Source organism: Poecilia reticulata, linkage group LG3 (assembly GCF_000633615.1).
Source record: "Poecilia reticulata strain Guanapo linkage group LG3, Guppy_female_1.0+MT, whole genome shotgun sequence".
Classification (NCBI taxonomy): domain Eukaryota; kingdom Metazoa; phylum Chordata; class Actinopteri; order Cyprinodontiformes; family Poeciliidae; genus Poecilia; species Poecilia reticulata.
In genome coordinates this window covers 31,247,823-31,266,567 of record NC_024333.1, presented here as the reverse complement: position 1 = coordinate 31,266,567, position 18,745 = coordinate 31,247,823, and the positions used below count along the sequence as shown (strand labels likewise).

The 18,745-nt window shown below is 40.1% G+C and overlaps 1 protein-coding gene across 17 annotated transcripts in view; it reads right to left on the bottom strand.

Annotated features, from left to right (window-relative positions):
* The window catches only part of ppfia1 (PTPRF interacting protein alpha 1), a 45,860-nt gene extending 30,067 nt beyond the window's left edge, over positions 1 to 15,793 (bottom strand). For 15 of the 17 annotated variants that reach the window (XM_017304065.1, XM_017304066.1, XM_017304064.1 and 12 more), the window contains exons 1-5: positions 14,555 to 15,793; positions 9,585 to 9,854; positions 1,756 to 1,857; positions 1,339 to 1,503; positions 1,182 to 1,256 (exon numbers count right to left, since the gene is read on the bottom strand). In XM_017304065.1, the coding sequence (XP_017159554.1) occupies positions 1,182 to 1,256; positions 1,339 to 1,503; positions 1,756 to 1,857; positions 9,585 to 9,854 (612 nt within the window). In that variant the 5' untranslated portion in view covers positions 14,555 to 15,793. The remainder of the gene's footprint in view (positions 1 to 1,181; positions 1,257 to 1,338; positions 1,504 to 1,755; positions 1,858 to 9,584; positions 9,855 to 14,554) is intronic. The other 2 variants (XM_017304078.1, XM_017304079.1) reach the window with 1 other exon arrangement.
* Between the last annotated feature and the right edge of the window lie 2,952 nt (positions 15,794 to 18,745).

Sequence of the window (18,745 nt, the reverse complement as noted above, 5' to 3'; positions counted from 1 at the left end):
AAACAGAGCGCCATGGCGGCCATCTTTACTACTACAAACAGAGCGCCATGGCGGCCATCTTTACTACTATAAATGATGTCTGATTGTGGCTGCATTTCATTAGCAGCCTAACTGGATCCGTTTTGACACCATGTCACCGTCAAGCTGGACGGGGATTTAAAATCCAAATGGACTCACAGTTATAATTTGCTAAATTTTAAAAATATCTGACAACTGACGACCCAAACCATTATAAACCTAACAAAAGCAATTCTGGATCACTGGAATGAATATCTAGAAAGAGCGTGTGCTTGTGTGTGTGCTTGTGTGTGTGTCTCCAGCTTGAAGTGCACACAGGAAATCTAGGACAAATATCTGACATCCTCTGGGCGTTTGGTCAACAATCATCCAGCTGAACCTTCCTGCTCTTCCAAACGCTGCTCTGCTTCGGCCAACACTGAAACTCAACTCTGAGACGATCAAAGCTCAAAGGAGAACTAAGTAATAGTTACCATTTATATCATTTAGTGAAACATTTCCACGAAACATTGCAGGAATGCATTTCTCTAATCCAAAAACAAAACAGCTTGTTTCTAGCATTTTTGTCACTAAATGCCGAAGCGGGATGTCCGCTGCCATCCTGGGTTTGTGACCTGCACTGAGCCTAAGTCAGCTGATAAAACGACGCTGCTGTTTGGTTGTTTATTAGTGGAAATGGAAGAAACACCAAAAGACTTTATGTTAGTAACTGATATCCACCCAGTGTGAACCTGAACCGACGGCTGGATGCTCAGAATCGAGTGAAAACTCTTCCGATTTGGATTCTGATGGTCGGGACCGTCATGGCCGACAAAGAGATGAGTTTACAGCAGAGTTAGGAATATTGAGAAGCAGTATCCATTTGTAATAAGCAATTTGAGTATTTAGTGCATTAATATGATTTCTGTTCTGATAATTATGTGCAGCATATATCCGAGTCTGTGCTCACTTCAGATCCTCACCGTTTCATTTTCTCATCTCTGGCGTCTGTCTTTCCCCTGAAGTTGGCTTAAAGTTACTTTTCAGTTCTCCTTTAATCTCTCCAGAAGCATTTTACATTTTATTTCTTCTACCTCAAAGTCACAATAACACTTTATACCTGAACACAATCATAAATGAAGGACACGTCTCCAAACCCGTTAAAGGTTTTCATGTTTGCTTACTTCTTTGTGTGAGATGGCGAGTTGCTCCTCCAATGCACTGCATCGCTCTAAAGCAACACGAAGTCTCTCTCTCACCTTAAAACACAACAACAGTTCATGTCTAACTGGTCAGCAGGAACTCCTGCTGAAGTTTCACTCTGCAGGACGTTCATTGTACCTTCTCATCAAGGGCTTTGTGGTGTTCAAAAAGTGACTTTAGAGCTTTGAGGACCTCCACCTCGCTGGAGACGCCAGCTGGAGACTGAGCCTGCCTCTTCACCACAGTCATCCTCAGACTGCGCTCGTGACGCGACACCAGGCACTCCAGGTGCTCCAGCAGCAGCTGCAGAGAGAGAACACGCTAATGTTAGCATCCGCTATGCAGGAACCACGTGTGCATCAGCAGAACCGCTGCATGTTGTGAGATTTGTTGTCTGTAGTGGGAAATCTGTGATGATTAAGCAGCTTTCCACATGGGTGGGTTTGGACAATGCTTTGGATTATAAGACAGAAGCTGATTGGTGCAGCGCTGTTATGACAACCATCTCCAGTCCAAACAGAAACAGACAGGAATTTGCCAGGTATGTTCACTCACCCGGGTGTTGTTTCTCTCTGCCTTCAGCTCTGCGATCTCCTCCTCCTTCTCCAGGAGCTGCTCCCGGTAGATGTTCACCTCCTTCGTCAGAGCAGCAAACTCCTGCAACGTGAACACAGTCATGACAAGAAACACAACTATTCACTTTAAAAACATAAAGTCTAAATCAGATGTGTTCTGGCCTGCATGGAGATGTTTACACACAACCAGTTTCTATTCAGATGTTCTCCTCTCATCAGCTTATTAGTTCCTAATTAGTGTGTTTTTTCCAGCTGTGTGGTGTGCAGCCATCCCACAGTAAGCCGCAGTAGATAATWGCACATTCCTGTGTCTTCATAAAGTGGCTGACAGTCATGCTTACATGATGAGCAATGGAGCTTCACACAACAATCTGAGTAAAAACCAGAAGTTATCTGATGGAGGCCTGATTCTCTACGTCCAATTCTGCAGCTCAAGCTTACATTACTCACATATTTCTCAACATAAACGCATCTGGACACACATGCAGTGATCTTGGTGGTGGTGCTTTTAGAGATTACGTGCATGGCTGGGCGACTAAAGGATGAGCCGTGCTGATTTTCTTTGCCCTGCGGCGAAGGAACGGTGAATGGCGAGGCGTTCTTGTTCCGATACCGACAGTAGCAGGAGGGGGGCTGATCTTTTCTTTCACTGCTACAGAGATTCTCCCTCTCCTCCTGTCCAGCCTCTGAGCTCTTCCAGCAAACTGTCTGCAGCACTGAAGGACTGAGAGGAGCGATGCTATTGGTCAGAAGGAGAGACATGGTCTCTCTGCTGGCCAGTGGGAGGCTGTGAGTTGAAGGCCCAGGGGTAATTACAGAGCTGCTCACTTCCTACATTCCTGCAGAGTGGAAGTGAAGTTCGGTAGAAGAGCATCTGTTCTTAGGATAAAGTCACAAAGTGGGGCTGAAACATCTGAGAACAACTGAAGTGACTCACGTTGATTTGAGGAACAAAAACAGCTCAAATTTCAGCCGAGAACAGAAACTCAGCCCAGACAAAGAGTAGGATCCACATGAACAGAGTCAGAGACAAGCTGGTTGTTGGTCCTTCCGGAATATTTAACAGTTTGTTTAATGACCATCGATGCTGCAGATTTAAACAGCTGGGACTAGATCGCTGCTCAAGCCGGTGCTGCTTGGCAGAGGCTCACGTTTCGGGTCCAAACTAATATTTTCTCATCCTGTGAAATGGATCAGCCGCCTTGTTCTCACACCATCATCAACACAAGCTTTCTTTGTGTCTCTAATGTTGGAGTTAATGATTGTTCTGTTCACACATTAAAGAGAAACAAAACTAAATCCCATATTTCCTCTACTTAAGACTTTATCCGAGTCCAGAATCTGATCCCGTTGGGAGGATAAACACTGTGAGCCATTTCTCTCGCTGGTGCTAGCCTAGCACGTTTGTTTTGGTTGCGTTTACCCAGAATGCCGTGCGTCCACTTCCTGCTTTTGTTTCCAGTCCACTTGGCGTTCACATATGCATTCAAATCGAGCCAGAGTTCACTTAAACCGAACCCAGACTGAGGTGTGGAGGACCAGAGTTTGCCGTTTTGTTCACATCAGTTTGATCTCGTGTTCACACCAAACAAACCAGACGAAACCAACTGGAGTCGGATTAAAGCGGCTAAACATCGCTGCTGAGTGAAGTTGAATTTCGTCACTATGGGGAAATAAAGGTTATTTCTGTTTTCATTTCTGTTCACAGCAGTCGTCATGATTACAACATTCCAAGAAATTAATTTAGTTTCTCCTTCGTAAGCTTTGTCTGAACATGAAAAATCAGAACAGCAGAGAAAACAAGTTACAAACGAAATTATCAACACAGAATGAAAATACACTAAAATAATCCTTTAATCCTGTTGTATTTTGCAGACATGTTGCCTTATTATAACAGGTACATTTTCCTTTAACTGCAAGTCCTCAGTGGTGACTGAGTGACGGCGACTCGGTACATTCTGAGCAGGTTTCAGGGGAACCTCCAGAACCAGAACCTGGTCTCAGCCTGATAACAGCAGCCAGGGACTGTAGATCAGTAACAGTCTGGTTAGAAGGAGCGAGCTGCTCTATAAGCTGCAAGACCGAGGAATGGATTAAAGGGAGGGGAGCTACCGGGATATGTGTGCCAACCTGTTAAAGGAACAGTACAACACGGCAGAGGAACAATCCTTTCCAGGGAAAACCCAACTCTGACCTGCAGCACCACACTTTCAGACTTCACCCGACACGATTCCTGCAGGCGGGGGTCTAAACAAGCCGAGCATGATGCATAATGCAAATGACTGCATGCATGATGAAACAAAGGCCTTCTGGCATCAATCATTAATGACGAGTGATATCTGCCATCGGTCCAACTTCTACAGACACCAGCTGATCTGCAAGCATTCGTCCGTCTGAGTGTTGGGTCTGTGGAGAACTAGAGGAGCCGTCAGCTGACTGTTCAGAGGTGAGATCAGAAGCAACAGGCTTCCTGCCTCCTGCATCGTGACTTTAGCCGTTCTTAAAAGCTTAAAGCGTGCGCTGAAACGTGACACGGTGCAGACAGCATCTGTCCCCCTGTCAGGGCGAAGACCCACCTCCAGAAACCGGTCAGCAACAAAAACCTGGTTAACCAACCGAACAATTAAAACCACTGATGCTCAGTAAAATCCAACATTTAATTAGCTCTTTTTATGAGGTAAAATCAATAAATTAGAAGTGAATTTAGAAAAATCATTTTGATAGTTCTTTGGATGTTGTGTTAGTTTATTGTGAAACATCTTTTTGTCTCTAAACGACAGATGAAGTTATTATTCCTTAAATCCTGGGTCTCTGTTTGAAGATCTGCTCAAAAATGCCAAAATTAACTTAATGCATCTAAGAAACAACAAGGTTTGTTGGAAAGTTCTGGTAAGAAAATAAAAGTAAGACTCCAGAGGTCTAAAAATCATCAATCATGTTTCCAAGTGACAGTAAATTAAGATGGAAAAAGTGTTCAAACTGTTTTTAATAATCATTTCAGCCTGTCTGTGATGTGGACATCTCTTTGTAATATTCAGCTGTAATCCAGAACCTGGAGAAAACCACAGAATCACATCTGACCGTTTCTGGACCAACATTTATGCACAAAAGAGGAAGAATAGAAGTTTTAAGAGCCATTAGTTGAAACTTATATGAGTTTGTTATTTCTGAAGAGTTTGTATTTCACCACGTTTTCATTCATTTTAGTTCATATTGGGTCAGTTCATCTGATTCCTCTGAAATATGACAGATTATAAATCCGGATCAGAACAAAATGACCAAAAATTAAGAGACATGCTGGGAAAAAACTGCAATGAATAGAAACCAACGTTGACCTCAAATGATGGTTTGTTTCAATTCAAGTAGAATTTTAGCCTTCAGTTCCCTGCAGCTGATTTAGCTTAAATAGAAACAGACAGATTTAGTTTCTCACATCCTATTCTGGATTATCAGATTTGCATAAACTGAAGTGGCTCTGAAAAGGTCACCAACCAAAACGCATCTGGCTGGAGCAGAAATAAAAACACAACTAGAATAATTAAAGTTAGTGTTTGCTATAGTTTAACTCTATTTTTAACCAACAACATTATTGGTAGAAAAAAGGCTGTGGTGCACAAAGGTTATACGCTCTGTAGTACGTGTCATTACATCACTGTGCGTCTGTCTGTTTACACAGCAGCTGAGTCACACAAGCAGAAAAAAGGCCTTTGTGAAGCTGCAACTGGTCCCAAACAGAGACGGTTCAGAGATCAATGCTTGTCCTGATAAATAGCAAGATGGCTGCTCAAACAACAAAAACCCAACACTGTCTGACCAGAGGGCTCGACTTTCACTCAACCGTTTAGAGGCTCTCATGTATCTGAAAAAGAAGAACGGGACCAAAGAGTTCGGTTCAAATCTGACAGGAAGCATCGTCTTTTCGGATCCAGCAGAGATCAGCGTTTTTCTCCCAGGTGTTGGCATTGAGCTTCTTTTGAAGCTTCTAACATTTGGTTAAAGGACAGCACACTGTGACTTTCATGTTCCAGTGGAACAAGCCGGCCTTTGTCTCCATATCACCACTGGGCTACTCTCCATTCATGCCTTTGTGTCACAGCAGACATCTCAAGTCAGAGAGGGGAGAAAATGGCAAAAAACAAATAGCCAAGCATCGGTTTTATTTAAATTATGTAACAACTCCAATGACTTTTCACCAGTTACAAGAAGTCTCTTTCACTTCCTGTTCTGACTGGGAGTAAAAGCTTCTCACCCTGGAAAACAAGTTTTAAATGTGCGGAAAACAGAAACTAATCAGGCTTTTCTGATTTCAGTTCGTCTTCGAGGTCCGACCTGCAGATTCTGAATCTGGTGGTTCTGGTTTTCTTTCTAGGGGCTGAAACAGATTTTTTTTTTTTTTAACTCCTGTGGTTCTTAGCCAAGAAAATGCAAATCGGGCATTTTTCCATTGGCTGGTTTGGAGTGAATCAACCAAAGTGTAATTTTATCACACATCGTCATGTGGCTGTAATAAACAAGGAGGAGAGGTTGCAAACTAGTAAAGATCACCAATCTCAGACAGACTGAGGGAAACTTTTCAGGGTTTCATGCCTCTGGTAAGGCACAGATGTGTCTCCATCTCCTCTTTAACGCATTAAATCTTTTTAAGAAAAGCCAGAAACCACTCAAGTGCAAATTGAGGACATTTTCTACTTTTTCTGATTAAACACATCAAAACGTGCATAAATAAAACATTAATGGAAAAACGGTTAGTGAATCTCTGGTGTCTGTCGCCTCTTTGAAGCTCTTTCTGCTCCACTCGACAGCATGAGAAGTGCTTTATAACGACTGGCTGATTGAAGACAATAGAAGCTGGAACCAGCAGTGTGGCATTAGTGTAAATACATGTAAAAACGTAACAACCTGCAATAAACAAACACTAGAAATCATCCGTTTCTGAGACCCTGCAGGAGCTGCTGACGTGTGAGCGAGTCAGGCTGGAATGTCTCTGCATTCCAGTCCCAGGGTACGGACCAAGAGGGAGGGAACCGGAGAGAAACCTGGACCTCCCTCCACCTCCACCCTGCATGGCACCGAATGCATCAACATGTCAGAGTCTTTACATCAGCTCCAACCTGCCCTCCTCCATAACAAACCCTTAAACTTTACATCCAACATGTAGTATTTAAGTTATGAGTTAAAAGTTTGGATGCCATAAAGTCTATTTTGGATGAACTGAATCGAAGGAGAAAAGCTCCTGGATTATCAGAAACCCACAGGGAGATTATCAGGACGAACATTTGAAACGTAGGAAGAAATCAAGGTTTCATCAGACATGTTGAACACAACTCTAATTTGTTCTAAACTGAGCGTTTGTTCTGCTATTTGAAGCATGTGGATGTTCTGAGGCGTGGGCAGCATGAGGAGGGGATTAAGGAACCTGAACTTGGCCTGTAAAGCAGATATAAAGACTGTTTTCTGTCAAGTTTTATTAGTTTCTCTCCAGTAACAGAGTTTCAGATTTAACATGAAAGACAAAGAAAGCTCTGCAAGCTGAGAAAAACAGGAAAAACTGTTTTAATAAAGTTTTATAAGACATCAAAGTGCAATAGAAACTGAATTGTAGTAGCATAAATGAATTATAATATTATTACTACTGTTTTGATAAGGGTAATAGTTTGAGTATTCTCATTCCACCTGCCACATCAGCCTTGAACTCAATCTTTAGAAGCAGCTCAATAAAATCTTAACATGCAAATGAAAGTGTCTCCAATAACTTTAATCAGCTTTTCACTTTAAATAAATTCATCATCAGTGGTTGTAAAAATCTGTCCACAGTTCAGCAGATTTAAAATGTATTTCTGTTTCCACCCAGTTCCTGACAGCTTGTTGAGCCATTAGCATGACGAGTTCATCTCCATTAAGCTTTAGGATGTTTCCCTCCCGATAGTCCAGTGGACTCGGTTCTATCTGCATCATCTGCTCCATCTCCAGCTGCTGTCGTTTTCTTTCTCTCTGCTCTGAGTCAAACTAACCAATCCTCTGACCAGCCTGTTCCCCTCCCGGCCTGCGGGGGCGCTGCAGCAAGAACCACTGAAGGAAACAAGAAAACCTCAGAAGACAACTGACAAACTTCCTTCTTCACCAAATGGAAACTAAAATGGAGGCGTCAGATTTTAGTGTTTGGAGGATTTCTCTTTAGTCTTTGGCCCATTTCTCTAGGCTAGCGCATTAGCTTTGGTTGCATTTACCCAGAATGCTTTGCGCTGCAATCCACTTCCTTCTCTTGGCTAATGTCCTGTCGCTTGGTGTTCACATATGCATTCAAACTGAACCAGAGTTCACTTCAACTGAACCCAGACCGAAGTTTTGAGGACCAGACTTCGATTAGCTTTCACACCTCCCCAAACGGACCGGACTTTCAAGACAAACGGATTGGAGTTGGATTAAAGTGGACTAAACAGGGATGGTGGGACTGCACCCTTAATTTTCCATCCTTTCCTACAGATCCACTGAGGTCCCTCCTGTCTGCAGAGGAATACTTTCTATTCACAGCTGGGACAGCTACCTGGTGCGTCACTTCCACGTCTTGTTTAGTCAAACATGAACCAAGAAAAGCCTCACCTGGATGGTAACTCTGCTCTACTGGAGAAACGCTCAGCCAGAAGTGCAACAGTAACGGATGAACAGACTTTCTGCTGTGTTCTCCTCTGCATAATTTAGAGGAGGAAACCTGAACCCTTCGTTATGAATATAAAACCCTGCATGAGAAAAACATGAGTGTAAACATGTAACGAAGACCACAGAACAGACGGACGAAGGCCGGGTCACAAGTTCTGCAGCACTTTATGCAAACAGAAGAAACAGAAGCAACGACATCACTAATTTACAACAAGAGGGTCATTAATTTAAATTAACTTTCATTTCATGCAAAATGCTGCTAAAAAGCTCCAACAGTTTCCTTTGATTTTTACATTTTAGGACCAGATTTGAGCTTTAATTCAGTCGATCTTCTCCATGAGGCGTCAGGGACAAACTTTTCATCCACTTTGACGTCCTGATGATTTTTTTGGTTTAAATTAAGTCCAGTGCTGGGTTGCACGATAAATCGCAAAGTTATCATTGGAGGATTAATGTATTCATTAACAATTTCACAGAATGGAGTTAATGAATCCAGACTGCGTTTGATAGAAAAGCATCCAGTGAAGTTCTGGGACTTTAAGTCTGATTACATCATTTTAACTTGTTAAAAACTTTAATGCAATTGATTGCATTTCCTTTTTACATATAAAGGTCCCAATGAAACATTTATATTTGTGAGTTTCTAGTACAGAAATATTCCCTCAATGTCAAAAAATCCCTTTCACAACTCTGGTGTTTCCCTTAAATAAAAATGTAACTAAAATCACAACTGAATATGTTTATTCATGCGATAAGTCGTCACAAAACACGCTGCACCATCATCCTGCTGCTACTACTTCCTGTTGTCATCTTCTTCGTGGTTTCTGCCAGTGGCAGCATCTGTTTATCGCCTGAAGTGACTGATTCGTTAAACCAATTTAAAAAAAGAAAACACCTCATCCACAATCAGAAAAATAAGTTTTTTCAAAATTACTGTTTCCATCAAGCAAATTAACTTTCAAAATGTTACAATGCCCAGGTATATGGTCAATGGAAACGCAGGTGGAGGCTAAAGAAAACCTGCAGACGTTGCACCTAATGTCAAGCAGCTTTAAACATTATAAATCTATCAGGATCAAACTAACCCCCTGCTGTGGCGTCCAGATATTAATGTCGGATCAACATTTGTGCTGCTGTAGCGTCTCCACCCACCTGTGGTAAAGCGGTGTTGAGCTGCCTCTGCAGGGAGTCCCGCTCATGGCTGACTTCATGCAGCTTGCTCTGCGTCAGGCCCAGATTCTCCTGAGTCTCTCTCAGCGTGTCCAGGAGCCGGTCCCGCTCCTCCAGCATGGACACCATCAACGACTCAAAGTGACCCTCGGAGTCGGACTGCAGCGGCGACCCGGAGCCTCTGCGGCCGCCGCCGTTCCCGCCGCCCGGCCCTTCGGTCTCGCTGATGGTGGGCATCACCTCACACATCATCTGCACAGCAGCAGGGAAAGAATGAGGTGGGGAGCAGCAGACATCATGAGCAGCTTTCTCATATTTACATAAACCGTATGAAATATGTACGTTTTTCAGTAGTGAGAACATACATTCACACCCACTGAAACATAAAGAACCAGCCTTTTTCCCGTTTGTTATAGAAAACCCAGCTTTCACATCTTCTCCGGTTTTATTTTATTATGTTCTAAATATGGGCCTTTCTGTACAATCTGAAGTTTTAATCTTTGAGCTTCAATCCTTTAACTTCCTGCTTCAACACCTGAATTTCCCACCTGGGTACATTAAAGGATTTTTCTATTCTGATATCCTTTTTGCACAAAGGATAGTATTTTCAGTATTGAGTGAAATACTCAAAGTACTTTGAGTATTGAGTGAAATACTGAAAGTACTTTGAGTATAATCATTGCCCTCAAAGCTGTGGAATAATTTTAGCCTATTAACTCCTCATGTTTACCGTTTGCTCCATTTCTCTGTCAATTTATTTTTGACACAAATAAAAATACCTCCTAAGGGACAAACAAAGGATCATTCCACACAAAAACAAATTATGTTTTAAGACTTGGATCTGATGCATTGAAAACCTAATTTTTAAAGTCTAAACGAGGATCTGGGCTTTCAGGATACTGTTCAGCAGTCTCCTGAACAGCTTCTGTCATTCTGGATCATTTTTTCTGCACTGGTTTGTTTTGTTGCTTCACTATTAAGTAACAGACTGAGCCGTCGACTGATTAACATCTTCCTGTGTTGACTCGGACCGTGGCAGACTGGAGCGGGATCCGCTGATCCGAAATCATCCGAAAGGCTTCTGGACATGAGAACTCAGACAAGCAGCTTAAATCATCTCTGACACAAAGACATTCAGAGGATTATCATCGCCTCAAACATCAGAATCAGGGAACGACTTTTCATATTTACCACCAACATTCAGCAAACTGAAAACAAGATTTCCTGCCAAACTGCTTGGTCTCTGGATGCCATCAGCTGGGCCTTCAGCAATAATGCAGAGTCATCTGAAAACCAACAGGTTACTAGGACTTCCTCCTCTCACATCCGACACACAAAACTAAAAATATCCTATCCTAGGGAAGCAGAAAAACTAGTTCACTGTCACTTTAAGGCAGGACTATCCGTGTTCTTTACCGTCAGAAAGTCCAGAAAAATGTTCTCCAGTTGACCCAGCTCCCAGTTTACTGGACCTAGCTCCCAGTTTACTGGACCTAGCTCCCAGTTTACTGGACCTAGCTCCCAGTTTACTGGACCCAGCTCCCAGTTTAGCCAGTCTGCTTTTAGAGCAGAATTAAAACGTTCCTCGTTGATGAAGCTGAGACAGACTTGGATTATGCTGATCTCTGCAGCTACAAACTGACCGCTTCTCCTCATGCTGCTTCTTTCCATTACCTGCTGTGTTTGCTACCGTTTACTTCCTGGTTTCTCTCAGTTTTTTCACCTTGTATGAGTTTTTATTTGGCAACCAGTTTCAGTTTAGCGTTGGTATTGTCCTGGAGGGATTCTAGACAAATATCTATTGCTATCATTAACCATGTACTGCTGCCAGTTTACTTATTTTTCTTGCTTCTGTATTTTGTCTGCCGTCTTCTCAACCTCCCAGTCAGTTGCAGTTTACCGATTACATTCTCAGATCCAAGAAACGACCTCTGACACAAACAGAATTTGTCTGATTGGTAGGTTGATTGATTTAATCACCTGATGCAGATAATTCAATCAACACATTCAAGGTGAGGGTTTAGAGACTAAAGGCACATTTTCCTGAACATCAACACATTATCAAAGTTGATGTTTTCCTAAAAGAAGTGAGGTTAAAATAATTACAGAAAGGATTAACCATAAAGATCAAACTAAGTGTCACAAATGTAGCAAAGTTTTTCAGGGTTTCCCTGCAGAAAATTTACTCCGCCTGGTGGCTTACCATGTTTCTGAATTAAAAATGTTTAAAGTTGACAGGAAATTTGAAAATATCAAAAGCCTAAAATAAACAAAAACAATGCTCAGCCTGGTGGGAGCACAAGTAAAGCCTGGTGGCCCGCCAGGCTTATAGAAGCCAGAGCTCAAATTTCTAATAATTCATTACACAGATTTCCCGACGTTAATGTCGGCATCAACATTTCTAAAGACGCTCCATGAATGATCAGGGATTCCTGGAACTCTGGAAAGCTGAATGGCTAAAACGGTTCAATAACCTGAAGAACAGATTAAAAACAATAAATATCTGTTCTTGTTGAGCTAATGCGCCAATTTATTCAATAATTCAGCAGTAAAAAATGTTTTTTAAATTGAAAATGTTGCTTATTTTGTTGATATTTCAATTGTGATTAATTAATTACAGATCCTGCAATTAACTCGATTAAACATTTTAATTAAGCCCCACCAGCACTATTTACTTATTTATAACCAAAGAGTAGAGAAGGCCGAGTTCACCCTGGTTTTGAAGCTTTGTTTATGTTCTAGCTCAAGTCCTGTTTCTGCAGATTTCAGATAAGATAGTGACTAAGTTCAAAAGCACAGCAGAGATGATTTGATCACCAAACTTTAGACACAATCCGTCATTTCAACAACGCATCGACTAAAAAGAGGAAAGAGAAAGTCAGATCATCTAGATCTTCAAACAAACTGTACCAAAGCAAAATATTTTATCTATATTCAAGCCGACGTTGAGCAAAGAACTGAGATCAAGCCTGGAGTTCATTTAAAAGATGCTGCCAGCGGGTTTACACACCGAGCCGCACAAACCGGAGAATCATGTGAGCTGGATTTGACAAACCTACACAAGCAGCAAACCCACAGCGGGCTGAGGGAATTTAAAACAACCCTGATCGGTCAACCAAAAACTCCCTCCTGGAAGCGTTTGTCTTTGACACACACTAATTAACCAGACAAAACTGACCGTGTCAGCACTAATTAATTGAAATCAGGAATTGCATGCTTCCAATAATAAATGCTGTTTGTGGTGGACTGAGCCAAACTTAACCTAATTTACTGGAAGCAAAAACCCTGAACCAACGCTTCATATTGAGGTCAAGCCACTCAGGATCAGCAGCGGGGGGGGGAGGGTCGCTAAGCATCAACGGGAGGTAGCGACAGATGGTGAGCAACTCTGTAAAGACACGCTGTACGTCAAAAACTAAAGGTAACAAATCAAGATTTGGATAAAAGGCCACACAACATTTATAAAACTTTTTACCAATTACTTTGTAGAGAATCATTTTGAGGCTCAGAGCATAAAGGACTCGGTGTAAAGTAAGAAAGGTGGAGCTGACATTCTGCCTTTTGTAAGCGTTCAGCTTTTTCCTGGATGATTTTTTTGCTGAAAGTCCTCTGATCGGTGGAGGTAACCGTTTTGAACATGAAGGAATCATAAAATGATCCTCATTTGCTCATCAAAACACATTTACTGCTTCTACCAACAACTACAGCTCAATGCTGCAGATTTTCTAATGACATTCTTGACATTTTAGTCCCAAACATTCACATAATTGGGTTTCCTCTGTATTACGAAACATAATCAACACAGAACAGAAGCTGTCCTCTGGTTCAGCAGCTGCTTTATGGATGACTTTATTTATTACCGTGGTTCACACTGAAAAATAGGAGTTTATAATCAATACATTGCAAAGAGTTTTTATGACTAGAATAATCCTGTCTTTAGTGATTCCTGCACCTGTAGTTGAGGCAACAACAGTAACTCTGCAGTAAGCTGCCATCTTTCCTACGTACAGGGTTTCCTCACAGTTTTACTTTTATCAGACATCGTTTAACATCTGGACAAAGTTGGTGTATAATCTAGATCAGATTATTCTAGAATAAATACAGACTTTACCACTTCCAAAAGAAAAGGGAATTTAAATGTTTGGTTCTGAGCCAAACAAGCTTCAAGAACCTCGAGTCCAGCTTGAAACCCAAAAGTAAAAAGATCTAGAGACCAAAATAAAAACAAAATCTTTAATAACTTAAAAATCCACATGTTGGACAAATGGTCAAAATGTGATTTGATAATCTACATTTAAGTGCATCATTTCTAAAATGCAGACTTTTATCAAAGTTATGTCTTCAAATACACATTAAAATGAATCAAATTGATAAAATGAGGCATAAACTAAATATTGCAGTCAAAAATGCAAAAAACATTTTCAAAATAATACTTTATATGTTTTAAATAATCTGCGTATTAACTGTATTGAAAGCTCAGTAATAAAGCATGTTTTATATAAAGCCTAGTTTATTCTGAAACACTATAATTTTTTTTACTATTAGTTGAATGTCCTCTCCACCAGTCTGGGAGGCCCAGGATAAAAAACGTTAATGAAATAAGGCCTGCATTTAATCTTCATTCTTCTTTACTCTAGAGTAGAAAACTGATGAAAAGCCCATTGTTTTTTAAAACACTTGTTAGTTTTGACAAAAGTATTAAACAGTTAAGAAAATGTCGATTTTTTTCAATCTGAAAATCACTGATCAGACCCAATCAAGGAAAAATCGGCCGATAATCTAGAGGAACCGACTGGTTTCTACTTCTGTTCATTTTTTCTGACAGCTGAAATCTGCATCCTTGGCAGTAAAACATGAGGCGGCAGCTGCATCATTTTTGTTGAAACCTTTGGAGAAAAAGGGAGCATCCAAAGCCCAGTTCAGCACCATCCAACTAGTGACACATAGCTCACCTTTGCAGTTTGACGTTAATCCGAACTCCTTTGTAATCCACGTTTTGGAGATAAACTAAATCCAACTCTACGGAACAGTCTTCAACAATATCCAGAGATATTCGGGAATTCTTAACTCCGTCCAGGGGTTGGGATTAAGGCTGTGGAAGAGTCCTTTAGAAGGGGGAAAAATTAAAATTTCCTTAAGGCCTCAGACCCACACAGAGTGAGAGGGGGGCAGTATTCCAACTTTGGCCGGCTAACTCCGTGTTAGCACGCTAGCTTCCCGAGTGAGCTGGTGATTCGATGATTGCATTCCTGGATCTGGAAGTAAAGTGTCTATCTTTGCACATCAAAAACACGCAAGCACCCTAAAATATGAAGTTATTCTAATCGAAAATAGCATTTCATAACTGACAGATACACCGTGATCCAGTCAGGTGACGTGGAAACTGTTGCTGAGCGGCTAGCTAATTTGAAACAGAAATCTTTGGCTTGGAGTCGGTATAAATCCACAGCTACTAGCCCGCTAGGTAGCTAAGGCTCACTACTTTTAATTTATGAACAAACACGTAAAACTCGGTTTCGTATAAAAGTACGCAACATTGCAAAACATATACTATAAAATCTATTTCAAAGCGTTTAAATGATAAAATCCTGAAACGGGTCTCCAAAGCTGCCGAAATGAGGAAAGTATCCAGCAGCGTTAGCACCTCGGCTAACGTTAGCTTCCCGTCGATGCGGCTGCGGAGCGGCGTCACCACATCACGGCGCAGCTCCGCTTCTTCCACTCGGAAACTTCCAGCCAACACCGGCCCGTTAGCGACGGTTTTCCCCGCTCCGACAAAAACCCGAACTTTAATCCACTCCCTTCACGGGGGGGGGGGGGTTTCGCTTAGCGTTTCCGACCGAAATAAATAAAAAAAAGCTCCGTTGGTCCGGTCGTGTGTTTTAGCCGTCGCCACTGCCTGGCAGCTTCGGCGGTCCGTGAGAGGTAAGGAGCCTGGCAGTCTGCGGGAGGAGAGCGCTTCTTCCCCCGCGGTGGGCTGCCTGGAAACTGGAGGAAAGGGAAGAGCAGCAGCACTTTCAGTTCCTGCGAGCGCTCAGGTGACGACCACACACGAGGTTCAGCCTGAGATTTTCCCTGGAAATGTTATTTATTGTGTTAATATGCTGGTGCTTCTCAGGAATTTTATCACCCAAAAGTTATTTACCTTTTCAGTTTTTCAAAATAACTACAACGCAGAAGTGGGAACTAAAAATATATACTCATGTAAGAATACTTCAATATATTTTTAAGCAAGTGAAAGTAAAAAAAAAAAAAAACATCGAAGGAATTATTCAAGTAATAGGAGAAAAAAGTTATTGGTAAAAAAAAAAAAGGTATGTGACTCAAATCTGGAACAAACTTCCAGAAAACTGCAAAACAGCTGAAACACTGAGTTCCTTTAAATTTAGAGTAAAAACCCACCTGTCTATAATAAATAAATGTTATTATTATTATTGTTATCATTACCTGTTTGCAGCTGCTCTGAATCATAATGAATAAAATGTTTTCCAACATATTTGATGTGTGTTGATGATTTTGACGACATCAAAATGTAATGTTTGTTTCTGGTTTCTCAAATGTTGACTCTGTGGTGTCTTTTATTAATGTATTTTTAGTTGTAAAGCATAAAAACGTCACATCATAAACTGCCTTGTTGCTGAAATGTGATATAGATTTAAACTTGATTGACTGAAGTACGTCTATCATTTAATGTTTAAAAATTACCTCATCTAATGGACCAAAATGTAAAATATTGTGGACATTTTGGCATTTTAAAGGCCAAAATGAAAGTAATTCATATAAATACCTATTTAAAAAAAGCAAAAGAAACATTTTTCCAATTTCTTTTTTCAATACATATGAAACATTATTAAAAACCATTTAAATAAAATTAAAGAGGTGAATTTTTGGTTAAAACAAAATTGTTCTTCATTCAGTGAAGTTTCTCAGAGGAGTCTGAAATTTTACTAAAGTTAGAGTAACGATACTTCAAAAAAAGATTAGTCATGTAAAAGTAACAAATAGTGAAAAAGGTTATTTCAAGTAAATGCATCTGAGTAAATGTTTAGCAAATGGATGTTATGCATTGTAGACACAGAATGTTAAAAATGATTTTGGGTCACTTTCTTTTAAAATGCTTTCTTATTTAATCAGTTTAATTAAATAAAAGCAGATTGATGAATAAAAGCAGCAAAGTCAGCTTGTTATAAAAAGACAAATACTTTGTGTTTCACTTCAAATGTACCATTTTAACATAATTATGTCAGCAATAATTTTTATTTGATTACAATTATACATTTTTAAATCTCCATCTGCAGCAACAACTTTTACTGGATGGGTCAAATTTCTGTCATTTTTGAAGTGGGGGCCGTGTTTCACAGGAGCAACAAATCACTCAGTTTGCTTTTTGTTTCTTCATTTGTAAAATAGGAAGAAAAAACATATAACAATAAAAAACTCCAACACTTCTAGGTTTTGTCTTGGTTTTTGAAATCTTTGTTTAAAACGAACAAAATTGCTAAATCCAGGACAAGCATGGAAGAAAACCTGCTAGAGAAAACAACTCTACTCATAGAGAACGGCCTAGTCAAAGTCCAGACCTAAAGAAGATTTTTTTTCCTTATTTGAGCCTGATGAGACTCTGAACTTTGAGAATGTGCATCATTTTGTCCCCTGTTTACAGGAAGAATGAAACTGAATTGAAAATAAATGGAAAACCTTAAATAAAAATTGGATCTGTCAACTTTTTCTGGACCTAAAAACACTTTTATGTCATGTGATTAAAACCAATTTAACTTCTTCAAATTGAACTGCATCCACMTTTGTCTCGTTAATTAACTTAAAAAATAACTTGGGCGATGAGCTTGCATCTTAATCAGGTCTAAGTGGGTGAGTTCAGTAAAACTGGTGTTAAACATTCATTTATAAAATAWAATTCAAAGCAGTTTTATGCATAATTGTTTGTGAGAAACATTCAGAAATCATAAAACACAAATGAAGCCGTTCTGAAAATCTTAAACAGAGGTTTGGCTCCATCTAGTGGTCATATTGGCCCATTCATGTAAAAATTATCTGAAATTATGGTAACCCGAAATGAAATATACATAATTATATACAAATACTCAAATTCCATGTTGAATTATTACTATTTTGCTTAAGTGATATTAATGTATGAATACCTTATTTTATTTTTAAGTTTTTGAAGATATAATTATTGTGGGAACCTGGACAACAATGAGATGAAGAAGATATCTATCTATCTATCTATCTATCTATCTATCTATCTATCTATCTATCTATCTATACAAAATTTACCTTTAAACTCACTGATATAAATGGGGTAAATGGGGAAAATATAGAAATAAAAACAATCACATTTGTTTGCTGTAAGTTTCAAAGCTGGAGGTGATTAAATGTGAAACATTTCATTCATATTTTCCCTGTGTGACCAGAATGTGACAAAAATATTTATGAATATAAACCTATGAATAAATGGCCAACAGAACTTGAGATGGACTTTCCCTCTGTCTCCTCTCTCTTACTTTTTAAAATCCATCCATCCATCCATTTTCTTTACACCCTGTCCCTTAGTGGGTCAGGAGGTGCTGGTGCCTCTCCAGCTAGCGTACCGGGCGAGAGGCGGGGTCACCTGGACAGGTCGCCAGTCTGTCGCAGGGCAACACAGAGACACACAGGACAAACAACCAATGTCACATTAATAAAGACTGAAAAGACAAAATGCTGTCACTGATTTTCCAAATCATGAAGCTGCTAAAACATGAAAGAGGCTGGATGCATGATGCTCATTGGTCTGTGTTGTTGCTGGGGGTTTGTGTGTAAATTGCCTAATTTATGTGGTGGTGATGCAGAAACTCTCATAATTACAGTAACATCCTTGTTCAGGATTTCCTCAGAATCAATAATGTTGTGGCTTTTTTAACTCTRGCTTCTTTGCTTCTTCCCAACATTAATGGCCGAGTGGTGCTACAAAGTCTGGCTGTAACACTAGATTCTGTATTTCACACGTAGGAAACACAGCAAAAACAATGAAATCAGTATTTTATTGAGATTGTGAGAAAAAAAGAAGATAAAATCAAAAGCCTTTCCAAAAAGGACCTTTTTATAGAATAAAAGCTTAAGTCACATTTTTTTTATTTCAGTTT